Below are 14494 nucleotides of genomic sequence, written 5' to 3'. Positions count from 1 at the left end.
TCTTATGCTTTCTCTGTCATATGTCTCTTCTGTTGTTGACCATTTAGCGAGGCCATTTATAAGTGAAATGAACCTTCTGTGTATTCTTGCATTGTCATCACTATGTTAGTTCTATTTTTTTTAGTGTATTACATCAATGTTGGTGTGTATCATATTTCTATGTTTCTTATTTTACTCATTGATTGTTTAGTGAAATATGATACCGAAACATTGAGCATGTGTGTGAATTTAATTAGTAATGTATATATGAAAAGTTAATTGTGTAATTTTCTTTTAGTGTTATTAGTGTGTGGTTGATGCATTGCTGCCTATATAAAAGGTTTTAATTCTGCATTGTTTTGGTTTGTGACTTTTAATGTCTCCCCCAAATTATTTCTCCCCCAAATTCCGATACTTCCTACCCATGGACCTCTACATTTTTCAAGTATGTTGGCAAATACAGAACCCTATATTATAAATAGTGTTTTTTTAGAGATTATTTGTTACAATCGCAATTCATGGCTTAAAATTTGTATAGTTTGATAGGTGATTTTACTAATAGGCTTTGGCTTTAGGATTTATTTTATTTATGTTAAGTTCTATAAAAGGAGCACTGTTATTTGTTCCTATGATTTAATTTGTTGTATTGGTTGGTATGTGATTTTACTAATAGGTTTCGGCTTTGGGATTTTTGTTTCTAACATGTATTCGAATCTAAATAAATTAGGTTTCGTATGTCAAGTGCTATAAAAGGAGTAATGTGGGTTTGAAGGTTTTGTCTTGGTTATCTTTGTGTTTGTTCTCTATGTGTAAAATTTGGTCTATGGATCCAATTTTTTAAAAAGTTTTCTTCTTCAAAACGTTATTTTTCTGCACTATTTTTCTACATAAAATCTGCACTATTTTACATCTAAAATCTGCATTTTTTTTTACAACCAAAATTTACACTGCACTGTTTCATAAAAATCTGCACTGTACTGCACTGCACTGCACTATTTCATAAAATCTGCATTGTTTTGAATAATTTTCTGCATTGTTTTTAAATAACTGTCTGTATTAAGTACTTTTTAGAACCTATGATATAACCAATTTTCTGTTTTGTATGTCAAGTTCTATAAAAGGAGCAATGTGGGTTTGAGGGTTTTGTCTTGGTTATCTTTGTGTTTGTTCTTTATGTGTTTGTTTCTAATAGATTTCTCAACCTATTCTATTGACAGGCTTACATCAGTGGTATTTCAAATGAATGTGACAATAAGATGGTGATTCTACAAAGTTTCAAAAAGTTGATGTTGAAAGTAATGTACAACTCACACCAACATCTGTAATCAAGGAAAATAAAAGGAGTTATTCAGTGGCTACTGTGAAGCAACAAAGGAAGAAAATACAAATAATACTTTAAAGTTGGCTTTCAATTTATTTCAAATATTAATTAAGTAGTTCTTTAAATTTGTGTTTCATATATTTATTGGATAATTAAGGATGTTAAGGATTGGAATTTTAATTTTAATTTAAATTTAAGTTTGATTTATATTTTTCATTATGTAATTTAATGTTTTATATCAAGGATAGAAAATTCTGAGGCTGGAATCTTAATAAACAATCAAAGAGGAAGAGACAAATAATTGTTAACTTCTACATACATAATAGTTTTCCCGTGCATCGCACGGGTTAGCGACTAGTTATTATTATTGTTGTTGTTGTTATTATTATAATATTTTGTGCTCAATAACTATTTAGATAAGCATTATACAATCTGACCATATCTACAATTTTGTGGCTAACATGAAAATGAGTCGTGTTTAGAAAAAATTGTTGCAATTTGGTAAAGCCATTTTACATAAGTAACTACTTTTAGTGTTTAAATAAAACACTTAAATTCTTTGGATTTCCTCTTAACACAACGTGACTTTTTTTTTTTTTTTTCTTTAGATTTTCTGTTCGCACGTTAATTTTTTCAAGATTTACTTCAGCTTTACACTTCCACAAATTAGACTAACATTAGACTTTTTGTTCATATCAACTTCTTCAATGTGAAGTGTATATATATCAAATAATTCATAATGAATACTTATCATATAGTTCTTTTTCCCTATTCTTCTACCTACAACCTTGCAAGTATGTATTTGTGTTTCTCTTTTTCTTTTCTTTTTTTTCATTAAATTGAATAGGTTTTGTGCATTTTTTGTCTTTTATTTAACCTAATTTTTTAAGTTTTATCGAATTTATATGATTATAGTTTGAAAATCAATCATTAAATATGCTTAGAAATGATTTTTTCAATTACTTTGTGTTTTATGACATGGGTTCCAATGGTAATATGTTGATTTCATCATCTCGATTTTGATTTAGAGAACAATATTCTTTTTAGCTTATTACTAAGCATGTCTTGATAATTTGATGATAAATTGTTCATAATAATTTGATTTTTATCGATCATTAAATTTTCTAATAAAGAACAATGATAAACAAGAGCAAGAATACATATAGTGTACAAAGAGATACTCAACAATCTCACAAAGATACAAAATTCTCAGTAGAGCACAATTGGTATGTTACAAAATTAATAATAAGTTTTTTATTTAGATGTTATCATTTTATAGATGATAGTTATTATACCAACATAATTTATTTATTTTGTTATTATAATAATTATTTATTTCGTTATTGTTTATCAGATAAAATATATATTTTATAAGTTTATTAGATTTTATTTTTCAGATTTTTTGATTTAAAAAATAAATATAATATCATTTTTCTTCTCCTATAATCTCTAAGTTGATAAAAACCTTAATTTGATTACAATCCAAATTCTTCATCTAATATATTTAACAAACAAGTTTAAGTAAGACTCTTATTCTATATGTTCTTATCAACTTATTTGGATTAAGTAAAAATAAGTATTGTATCAAATTTTTTTTTAAAGTAACAATTTTACTATTAGCCTAATTTAAACGGTAATTGTTGTATTTTAAAAAAAGCAACAACTTTCCTTCTTCTTCTATTTTTTTTTTTTAATTACTATACTACACGCTCTAATGCATCTTTAATTGTAGAAATGCTTTTAGATTTTTAGATTTTTAAAAAATATATATATAATTTTTCTTCTCCTATAATTTCTAAGTTGATAAATATTTTAATTTAATTACAGTCCAAATTCTTCATCTAATCCATTTAACGAACAAGTTTAAGTTTAAGTAAGACTCTTATTCTATATGTTCTTATCGACTTATTTGGATAAAGTAACAATAAGTATTGTATTAATTTCTTTTATAAAGTAACAATTTTACTATTAGCCTAATTTAAATGTTAATTGTTGCTTTTTGTGTGTGGATAAAGTATCAAATGATAGCTAATATGTATTAACATTAACGTAAGCTTAATTAAAAAATATATATATAATTTAGGTCCAAAAAAAAACTTATATATATATATGACAAATTTTTCCAAAAAAAAAGTGACAAATTCAAATCCATGTAAGTTTGAAGAAAAGCATACAAATTTTCTTTCATGATATTGACAAAAAAATAATAATAGTAAAAGAATAAATCATCTTATTCATTCTGAAAACAAACAATTTATTGCAGTATTTTAATAAGTTACTACTTATATATATATATGCATTTCATAATACCTTAATTTCACACAATATGAATTTATTATATAACTTAAAAGTAAAATATTTAATTATTTTTATTATTTATGCTATTATCTAATTTTAAGTAAATTAATTAAAAAAAAAAACTATTTACATATAAATTTTGATTAAGCCATGCATCGCACGGGCATAATGCTAGTATATATAAAAGCAGAGACCTCATGCAGGAGAGTATGAGGTTTTGCCAAGTGGCACTCTCTTTGAAAAGATAATTGAATTTTTTTTTTTGAAATAAAATACATTATTTTTAATATATTACACTTACTAAATGCCACATCAGTTATTTACTAAACTCAATAGATTTTAATTAGTAATAAATAAGATTAATGGATAAGATACCAGGATGTTAATCATCAAAAACTCTTTGTTTTCCTTATTCCTCCACGCAAAGGTTTTCTTATGTTTATGCCTACTCCTCTTCCCTTATAACTAAATGCCTACTCTTCCTAAACCACTACATGCCTCCTACTATGCCTATGTTGCTAAATTACCAATTCTATGTTCTATAATTTGTACAAATTGAAATAGCATTCAGATTATTTAAGAACACATGAAATCATATAAAAATCACCAAATTAGAGTTTAAAATTATAATTAAATTTTTAAAAGAAATCTAGGCATATTTGCACAAAAATCATTGTGATGCCCCAATTTGATTGATTGTGTAATGTGTGTGGGTGTGTGATGAGTCCCACATCGGGTATTTACTGAGTTGAACTGGGCTTTATTAACAACTGCAAGAAACCTCAAATGTGACTAGTCCTTTTGAGGTATAGCGCAGATATGGCTAGTGTTTTTCCTTGGGTCGTTACATATGGTATTAAAGCCAGCCCAGCACATCGGGTATTTACTAGGTTGAATTCTTTTTCCTATGTTATTTTTGTTTTTTACTTTTTATGGTTCTTATTTTGCATTTTTTTACTCTGTATATTTTGAGTGTTTTATATTTTTATGATCATGTTGGATTTATTTTTGTTCTACTGTGATGAAAGTAGAATTCTATGTTATAGCTAGAGAAGGGGTTTTGACTTTTGAGAACTACAGAACAGAGGAGGGAAGATTTTCGAGTTGTCTCTGCGGTAGAATATTTTTTTTGGGGTGAACCATGTTTTTTCCCTTCTATTTTTTGGATTTTTGTTTTAAGTGGGAGTTCAGATTTTATTATTAATTATTGAAGGGAGCATTCTAAAATACTAAAATGTTTTTAAAAGTTTTGGTTTCGAGTCTTATCTGCTGTACTTTCATAGTGATCTTCCACCACCAATATTGCTACCTCTCATGTAACTGGCTAGTATTAATTTGAAGTTCAGGAACATGGATTATAGAATTTTACTTAATTGCTAATTAGTTTTTATGTTACCAATTCAAAGCCTGAAAGCACTAATCAATCCATGGAGAGAGTGATATTGCAGCCCGGGAACAAAAATCCTTCCCTAGGGCCAGTGGAATCACAGCCTGAAAGTTTGAATCCTTCCTTGGGCAATGTGGAATTGCAGCTTGAAAGTGGAAGTCCTGCTGAACAACAAGCAAATTCTGCCAAACCATCAAATCCAAAGAAGAGGATGACACGCCACACCAGTATTGTTAGGCAATCTAAACGTGTTCAACATGCAATAACCTCTGCTCTAAACCCGGACATTGTGCCTGTAGTTGAAGAGGTAAGTCTAACTGAAAGTGATGAAGAATACGACCCACCTCCTCAGAAAGAGCAAAATATGCCTGAGTCGACTGAGCCAACATCATTGGGTGAAAAGAACTTTGAAAAACAAATTGACAACATTGTTCAACGATTAGAAATACAAGCAAAGACCATAGAAGAATTGAAATCTGAGGTTCTCTAATAATACAACTTTGGAGATTGTAAATTGTCAGTATGCTTATCTTTGCGATTATATGACTTGTAAATGAAATTATCAATGATTTTAAAACCAGATGTCCAAGAAGTCTGTCTGGAGGGGAAGCCCATCTGGAGCATATGTAAGATACAAAAGCTTGTATATAGATTCCCAAAAGAAGGTTTGTTTATTTGTGACTGTTGAAAGCATCTATTCTTTGTTTTTATACCCTTATATGCATTTGATTTCATGCCTTTCGTTTTTGTTTTGCCCATATGCAGATTGAAGTATTGACAGGAGAAAATAAACAACTTTCTATGAAGCTAGAAACTGCACTTGGCAAGCTTGAAGCAGTATGTCTCAATGAGGGGGCTAACAATTTTCTCTCCAAAACATTTATTGTAGGAACACAAAAGTTTTCCATTGTAGACTTTTCACAAGTAAAGCATATGACTTGCCAACTAATCAAACTAAAGTTTTTAGTACCGACAACAATTTCACAACATCAAGAACAAACCCCAGTGTATACAATATCAAATTTCATAGTCTCCTATTACATCAAATGAGTGTTTAAGTTCTCTCGCAAAGTATTGAATATTGAAGCTTCTAGGCCATAGCCTCAATTACAACTCTCAATCATGTTTGACTTGGATGACACCTATCAACAATGTATCATTATGAGATGTAGAAAAAATTTGGAGTGTATACAATGTTTAGTATGGATGGGAAGAAATTTCATCATATTCCAATTGGTTAGGTTAGTAAGGGACTTATTCCAATTTAATGATCTTGGAATTTTGTACACAAGTAATAATCAAGGAAACTTCCACCTAAAAGAAGTCGGACTTTTGGCAAGAGAGAAAATTGATGTCCAAACAAATCAAGCTAAGACCAACCAAAATGGACCATATTCTTAATTTCTTATCTCTATTGGTTCAATGTACAAGACTTATAGTCAATGCTCAACGTATAAAAGTCGAACATCTTATCTAAAGTCCATCCTCTAAAAACATGAGAAAAAATTCACTTAAACCATCACAATATATAAATTATAAAGGAATCAAAGAAAAATTGTCAAAAACAATGAAAATTTAATCTATACTTAAATTCTTTTAAGGATGAATACAATAGCAATATCATTTTTAAAAAAAATAAATAAATATAAAAAAATCTATACTTATTTTGTATGAATGATAAAGTTCTATCACAAAGTTTTTTAAGACTCATGTTGATTAGTGATTAGAAGTTATAAAGGAATAATCATCAATATATATAAGCAGAGATCTCATATGAAATTGTGTGAGGTCTTGCCAAGTGACGCTCTTATTTTGCATTTAGGATTTTTTTTACCTCTTTCATTAAGTTTTTTTTCTGTTACCCAAAAGTTTACATTAAATTATTTTACTGTTATCTCATTAGTCTCTCATTAATTGCCTAAGCTTACATCACACATTTTTCTCTTTTTCATGTCTTTTAGCATACCCACCATTTTAATATTTTAAAAAAAGCAAAAAAAATAATAATTAAGGACTAATAGTAATAACTAACTAGATAATGTCTTGGAGATAGATAGAGAGACATAAAAATGTTGTGGATTGTTAAATAAAACACATTGTTTAACTACAAAATCAAAACGCATTGTTTCACTATAAAAGACTTGAGACTGACAAAACATTTGAAAGAGAGAGAAAGAGAAAACTAAGGGGACGTCGCCTCAGTCATATTGGCCTCCCACCACCATCAAGACGCCGAAACCCCTACGGGTTTTTTTTTTTTTTTTGAATTAGGAGATTAAATATGATTTAGGTTTGGGTAATTTAGTTGTATAGTTTTTGTTTTGGGTATATAAGTAGAGAGAATATTTGGTACGTAATGTAAAGCCATATTCTACTATGGTTTTAAATCATCTATAAGACAAGTGCATATACACTTGCCAAACCATGTTTTAATGTCGCACTATCAATAAATGGAAAACAGTGAGAGAGTTGGACATACTTTTATTTCATAGTATTAAATATGTGAACACAACACAAATTATTTGATTTTCGCGGTCCTATTACTCTTTTGCCTTTATTTTTTGTTCCATGATTTTTTTTTTTTAAAATAATAATCTTACCTTTTTTTTTTAGGGTGAAAAATTAATCTTACCTTGAGAAGGCTATAAATATGCAGTGAAACAACAGTTATAAATTGCACACACATAATCATTATAACTATTCATTTTAAGGAACGAGTAAAAAAAAAAAAAAAAATTGAAGGAATATTGTAGAATAAAAGTTGTTACAAAATGTCTCTCTCTCAGAGACCTCATGCGAGAGTGCATGAGGTCCTGCCAAGTGACACTCTAATTTTGCATTTAGCCTTTTTTTACCTCTTTCATTAAGTTTTTTTTCTTTTTTTTTTTATTGTTACCCAAAAGTTCACATTATCTTATTTTACTGTTATCTCATTAATATCTCATTAATTGCCTAAGCTTACACCACACCTTTCACTATTCTTTGTGTCTTTTAGCATACCCACTGTTTTAGTATTTAAAATAAAAACAAAAAAAAATAAATAAGGGCTAATAGTAATAACTAACGAGATAAGACTCTAAAGAGAAATAGAGAGACACAAAAATGTTGTGGATTGTTAAATAAAATGCACTATTTCACTATATATTACCTAAATAAAATATCTGAGACTAACAAAACATTTGAAAGAGAGAGAAAGAGGAACTTGAGGGGTCACCACCTCCGTTATACTGACCTCCCACCACCATCAAGACACCGAAACCCTTACGGGTAATCTTTTTTTTCTTTTTAAATTAGGGGCTTAAATATGATTTAGGTTAGGTAATTTGGTTGTTTAGTTTCTGTTTTGGGTATATAAGTAGAAAGAATATTTGGTGCACAATGTAGTCATATTCCACCATGGTTTAATTTTAAATCATCTATAAGACACATGCATACACATTTGCCCACACCATAGTCAAAGAGTTGGATGTACTTTTATTTTCATGGTCCCATTTTGCATTTATTTTTGGTTTCATGATTTAAAAAAATAATAATCTTACCTTAAGAAGGCTACAAATATGCAATGAAACTACTAAACCAATTTTTAATATCTCAAAATGATATGTTTTTTTTAACTCTAATTTAGTTTACTTTTTCTTTATAATTTATGTACAACATTATTCAAAATTATTTTACATAAAATATTATAAAATTATCCGTGCATCGCACGAGCAACTTACTAGTTATTATTAAAATTATGTTAAATAACTAAATCATTTCTTAACTATTTAAACTTTTAGGAGAACTAGCTAATCTATAACCTAGGCTTTTATAAGTACCAAATTTTAAAAGTCGTATAAATTTCTGTACCACCTTATTTTATTTTTCAACTGTTGTTTAACCTAACTTTAAAATTTAAAGGTAAAATGATAATTTTATAATTTAAGGATAAAAACATCATTTTGACCGTTAGATGAACAAAAGTTTAATTTCAAGCAAAATCATAATTCCAAACTATTAGAATGACAAAAATGGAATCATTAGTGCCAAATCAAGTTTCAAAAGACAAAATTGAAGTGAAAATTTGTAAAACATTTTGACGGATAAGGAACGGTCATTTTAACAATGACCTGATTGTCAATTATGCTAAAACGTGTCATGTACTGTGACTTTAAAAAGGCATTGGAAATTTCTACAGAAGTAGAAATCATAACATGTAGTCACGATGATACATGACTTTCTCTGCTTTTGATCAGCTTCTACCTAGGTTTCAACCTGAAAATCTAGAGAATAACAAAAACAAAAGCGTATTTGAGCATGTTAATAATATATGGCAGCAAAGAAGGAATGCACGCCATCGCAACTAGCAGTAGCCTGCGTTCATGATCACCGAGGGAAGACGTGTCCAACACCTGGAACCACCAAGATTGTAAACTTCAACCAGAACATTGGAGCTCTGTCTATGAAACTGACATCAAAAGAAATGGTTGAACTTGAATCATTTGTTTCAGAGGATTTAGTTAAGGGTGACAGATATGCATGACTTTGTAACCTGGAAGGATTCCGAAACTCCACCATTTTCTTCATGGAAAGCTGCATAAGCACGAGTCTTTTGTTCTTTTTCAATACTGCCTACATGAAAACTTCATGGGACTGCGTCATTGTGGAACTACGCATTGATCATTTATATCTGTCCTTAAACTACCCTTAAACTAAAATAAAGGATTGGAGATACTAAAAAGTTTATAGAAGACCAAACCTATTTAGTTAAAATTGTAATAAAAAATTGTTTATTATTAATTGCTTTAGATCAATATAACTTGCAATCTATTTACATCTCTCAGAATTAGCATGTTGATGGAAAATCTGAGCCTTCGAAAGCTTGTGCTGTAGTATAGGAAGAATTGCTCAAAAAAAGTCTAATGCTTTTTAAAAGGGTTAGACAAACTTGTGAGATGTGACAGCAGGGGCAAGTTTCGCTTCCACATTACATGTGCGTCTCATATATTAGAGAAGTATTTCAGAGATACAGCTTACTAGTTACAAACATCATACCTTAAGACAATGCTTTTACATCCAATTGCAAGGATGGATTCTTTATTTTGCTAGATGTAATCATGATCACACTGTTGCATTGCTCCTCCTAACTATCAATAGTGCCTCCGCTCCTTATTCGTCTGTGCTCGTCTTCGACCATATTCTTTTCCAAGATACAAGTGAGGAAAGATGCTGGAAAGAATGTCATCAACGTTTTTGAAATACCATATCCTCCACCTCTTCCAAGGGGTCCAATGACAATCCCAAGGCCAACAACAAATCCCAGTTCTGCACTTAAGAAATTCCAGTCAATCACAATTCTAGAATTCGAATGAGTTTCTTCAAATGTTGGATGTAGTGATCTAGGCTCTGTAGATGTGCATTCTATCTCCAAAGGGTACCCACATAATCCCTTGTTCCACTCATAGGAATCTTCTGAAAATGTAGCAAATTGCTTGCCTTGTGGAATCTGCCCCACCAATTGATTAAACGAAAAGTTTAGGACTGCCAGGAAAGTAAGATCTGCAAGTTGCATAGGGATCTCCCCAGTGAGATTGTTGCTTGACAAGTCTAAGGATTCCAGTGGAGCTAAGTTTCCCAGAGATGGTGGGATTTAGCTTGTAAAAGCATTATGCAACAAGTTGAGAAAATATAGTGATTTGAATTCTCCTAATTCTTCTGGCATTGGCCTACTAAGATTATTGCATGAAACGTCAATCAAGGTGACTATAATTAAAATCTTCACTAGCTCGATGTCTAGACCCTTACTAGTTACTGTTATCACATCTTGATAATAAATGGATTAAATCAAGGAAATCAAATTCGAGGTAAAGGTGACAGAGCGCTGAAGGGAGATCCTCCTCTTCTTCCAGCATTGCCTTCCAGGTAGAAAATGATGTTCTTGGAAGCTGACCAGTACAGTTGTTTGAACTGAGGTCTAGAATTTGGAGAATCAGCAAGATGTAATTTGACCCTCCATAAAGAATCAGCCCGTGAAATTTATTAGATCACAAGTCAAGGATGCGCAACATGTGTATGTCACTCAAGACCTCGAAACTTACGCAGTGTGCCAAAGACCTAGGTACAACTCCTTCAAGTAGGTTTCCATTAAGATTTAGAGTTTCAAACCACAAACATCTAGAAATGTATCAGATATTGTGCCACTTAGTTTGTTTCTCTTCAAATCCAACACCCTTAAGAGTATTGCTCATCTCAATCAAGCACTGGGGAATTGTGTCATTCAAAGTATTATATGACAGATCAAGAATTTGAAGATATGTAGTGCCGCACAATGAAAGATGGTAACCCCCACGGAATTTATCGTTTGAAAGAGAGAAGAAATAAGCAAAAGGAAGGGAGTGACCAATGCTAGCTGGTATGGCAGAGTTGAAGTTATTCCTCGAGAAATCCAAGTATGTGGCAAATGGTGGGGGAACCACTAGTTCCCCCTCAAGCTGGTTTGAACGAAGTCTAGGACACTCAAACTAGAAAGATTGAGTAAAGGTCCTTTAAGGGTCGTCTGCAAATGGTTTTAAGAGAGATTTAAGTAAAGAATATTACTAAGTTTCCAAATCCATTTAGGACTCCCTTGCTGAATCTGGTTATTTGAAAGGTCTAGAATGGTTAATTTGGATTGGTTTCTCAAGAAATCAGGAAATACTTTCAACTTGCAAGAAGATGATTTTAATGTGGTAATTTGGGGAAAGGACGGCAACAAAGAAGAATTATTTCCATTATATTCAATCAACAAGCTAATGTACGAAAGATCAAGATGGACAAGGTTTCTCAATTGTTGAATCTTATTAAAGTTGTTTGAAGAAAGTGACAGAAGCTTAAGGTCTTGAAGTTCAAAGATAGTCATGGATATAAAGCCCATCCAATTTGTTGGAACCCAAATCAAGGGTATCCATTATATTAAAATAACTCTTGGAAAATGCATTGAATAGACCAGAAAATCGATTTTTGGATAGTGTAATTTCTGCAATGATGGAAGGGAAAACAAAGAGACTGGAATACCCCATTAGGCTAATTGGAATGCAAGTCAAGGTTAAAATGATTCGAGAGATCTATCCAGTTAGTGGAACTAATCCCACCTGTTAGATCATTATAAGAAAGGTTTATCTTGGTCAAATTCTTGGCCATGCTGAATGATGGAATCTGTCAGATGAGTTGATTGAATGACATGTCCAAATAACACGAGTCCACAACAAAGCTACAAACATTGTCTACTTTAGATCTAATATCAACTTAATATTATGCCAAAACAAGGAGTAAATTATTCCTCGGCACTCCAAAGCTAATTAGGAGCTTCATTTGGCATCATTTCCTTGGGAAAATTATCGTAATTTTTTCAAGTAAGGATACACATCAGTAAGTCTTGAATTCACATCTTCGTCCCCCCCCCCCCCCCCCCCCCCCCTTGAAACATACAAGGGGAGAATGTGCCATTTTAGCTACAACTCAACAATTATACATACACACACATATTACATACACGCATAATACATTTATGCGTTTACTTGAACAATCTAAGTGAAAATTTCTTGCTACATTATTACCCTTTTTACCCTAATGGACACACCACTTAATCAAGAGGAATCCTTTGCGGAAGGCCTCAAGAATCAAAATGTTGGTTAGCAGATTCCTCATATACTAAGTATTAATGAAAAATTGTAAAACTTAATCGTTAAGGCCACAGCACAAATTGAAGAGGAAGAGGATGTAGGGGATGTACTATGTAAAGTGAAAACTCGAATCAAGAGAATACTTCTTAAGTTAAAATGACTATTACCAATTATGCTCCATGGTTAAGGATGTCGGGCTATTAAAAAGCGATATTTTCAAAAAATTGGGTACTGAGGGTAGCTGAAAATGAGACAAATAACACAAGTGAAGATACATGGATTCATACAACAAAAAATAAACAAACAAAAAGAATTGAGCATAAGGAAAATTGGATTCAAAATAAAAAATAAAAAATAAAAATTAGGGGTTGGCCCTAGTGATGAAAAGATGATTAAAATTTTTCAAATGGTTTGGTGATGTGCTAAGGTTAACAATTAATGAAACAATAGGAAAAGTGAGTGAATTCAAACAGAAGAGTAAAAAAAATTAGATGGAGACATGACATTAGTGGAACTAGTAAAATAGTATGTCAATTAAGGAGGTGACATAGAGATGCCTTTGGATATGATAGAGTGGAGTGGCAAAAGAGAATACACGTATAACTGACCTCGATAATCCATAACTGGCCAAAAATCTTTGGGTCTAAAGCTTGGTTATTGTTAGTGTAGATAACAGAGTCAATAGCAGTACGGTGCATACAAAGGATTTGTTCTATCGATTACCTAAATAAAATGTAATGTGTAGAACAAAAGTACAAAAGAGTTTTCCAATTTCCATAGAAGCAAACACATTGAAGACAATGTAATCCTAAATAAGAAACCATATACATTCAAGAAACTAACAAATAATCCATAAAACAATCATACACTAAACTAGATACTGGGAAAGCAGACATGACACAAACAACCTATTTACAATTGATACCATAATTTCATTTAGTTTGTCATGCAGTTTACCATAATCTTCAACTATTTTTCTCAATACTTTGAGAACCCCACTTCACAAATTCACAATCAAAGACAGAAAATATTGAACTAAGCAAAAACTCAAGGAAAGCGCAATTATAATGCGGAATCATAAACATTCTCAAAAAAACTAATCAAAACAGAACCAAATAAAAATCCAAAAACTAATAATAATAATAATCCATTAGATAGAATCTAACAACAACAGAGTTTTGGTCAAAAGACATTACAGAGAGAAAAAACGCAATCCTCTGTTTGTTTCTCGAGACTCAAAAAGACAAAACATTAAACAAAAGGAGACTGTATCTGTAAGCATTTCTACTTAGATCTCTGTCTCATCTTTCGGCGCTTCCTCTTCAGCCTCCTCATACGCTTCTTCTTCCACTGAAACAAAATTACCAAACAAACAAAACGCAAGCAAATATATGAGAGATTGAAATGAAATCGCGAAATTTTTTGAAGCTGAAATCGGAGAAATGGATCGATTTGGATTGGAATTGAAATTTGATTGGAAGCTTTACCTTGGCTCTCATGGTGATTGAACTAACAAAATCCGCCGCGGTTGTGTTTCTTGCCTCGTTTGGTTTTTCAGAAACCCTAGATGATCCGAGGGGAAAATGTGAAAGATGTGAAAGGGTTTGGAAGTATTTATAGCTAAACCCTAGTGCTAGACCGGAGTGACTCGTTATGGTTCACAACTATCTGATCGTCTGGACCGGTTCACCAATCCTTTTTAAGTAAATTCTTTTTCCTTTTTCCTTTTTTTTGTGTAAAACAAGTACTCGGATAAAAAAGTAAAAAAGTAAATACTCCATGATAATATTTTATGGCTAAGTTGGGCTTCTCACGTGTGGATGAAAAAGTAGACAAATTTTTGGCATGGGTTTTAATATTAACCATGGA

At 31.2% G+C, this 14494-nt stretch overlaps 1 protein-coding gene and 1 long non-coding RNA gene across 2 annotated transcripts; one reads left to right on the top strand and one right to left on the bottom strand.

The window, feature by feature from the left end:
* Positions 1 to 5025: 5025 nt before the first annotated feature.
* On the top strand, positions 5026 to 9507 carry LOC126691059 (uncharacterized). Its single transcript, XM_050386137.1, has 4 exons — positions 5026 to 5466; positions 5567 to 5650; positions 5751 to 5826; positions 9302 to 9507. The coding sequence occupies exons 1-4, from the start codon at positions 5026 to 5028 to the stop codon at positions 9505 to 9507; spliced, it is 807 nt and encodes a 268-aa protein (XP_050242094.1).
* A 4252-nt stretch (positions 9508 to 13759) lies between these two features.
* LOC126692425 (uncharacterized) lies at positions 13760 to 14288 on the bottom strand. The gene is made up of 2 exons (XR_007645019.1): positions 14113 to 14288; positions 13760 to 13975 (listed from the first exon to the last, which is right to left on the bottom strand). It is a non-coding gene; the product is annotated as an uncharacterized LOC126692425 (long non-coding RNA).
* Between the last annotated feature and the right edge of the window lie 206 nt (positions 14289 to 14494).

Source organism: Quercus robur, chromosome 7, assembly GCF_932294415.1.
Source record: "Quercus robur chromosome 7, dhQueRobu3.1, whole genome shotgun sequence".
NCBI classification, from domain to species: Eukaryota; Viridiplantae; Streptophyta; class Magnoliopsida; order Fagales; family Fagaceae; genus Quercus; species Quercus robur.
Note: the sequence above shows the minus strand (reverse complement) of the source record. Positions and strands in the feature narration are given on the sequence as shown.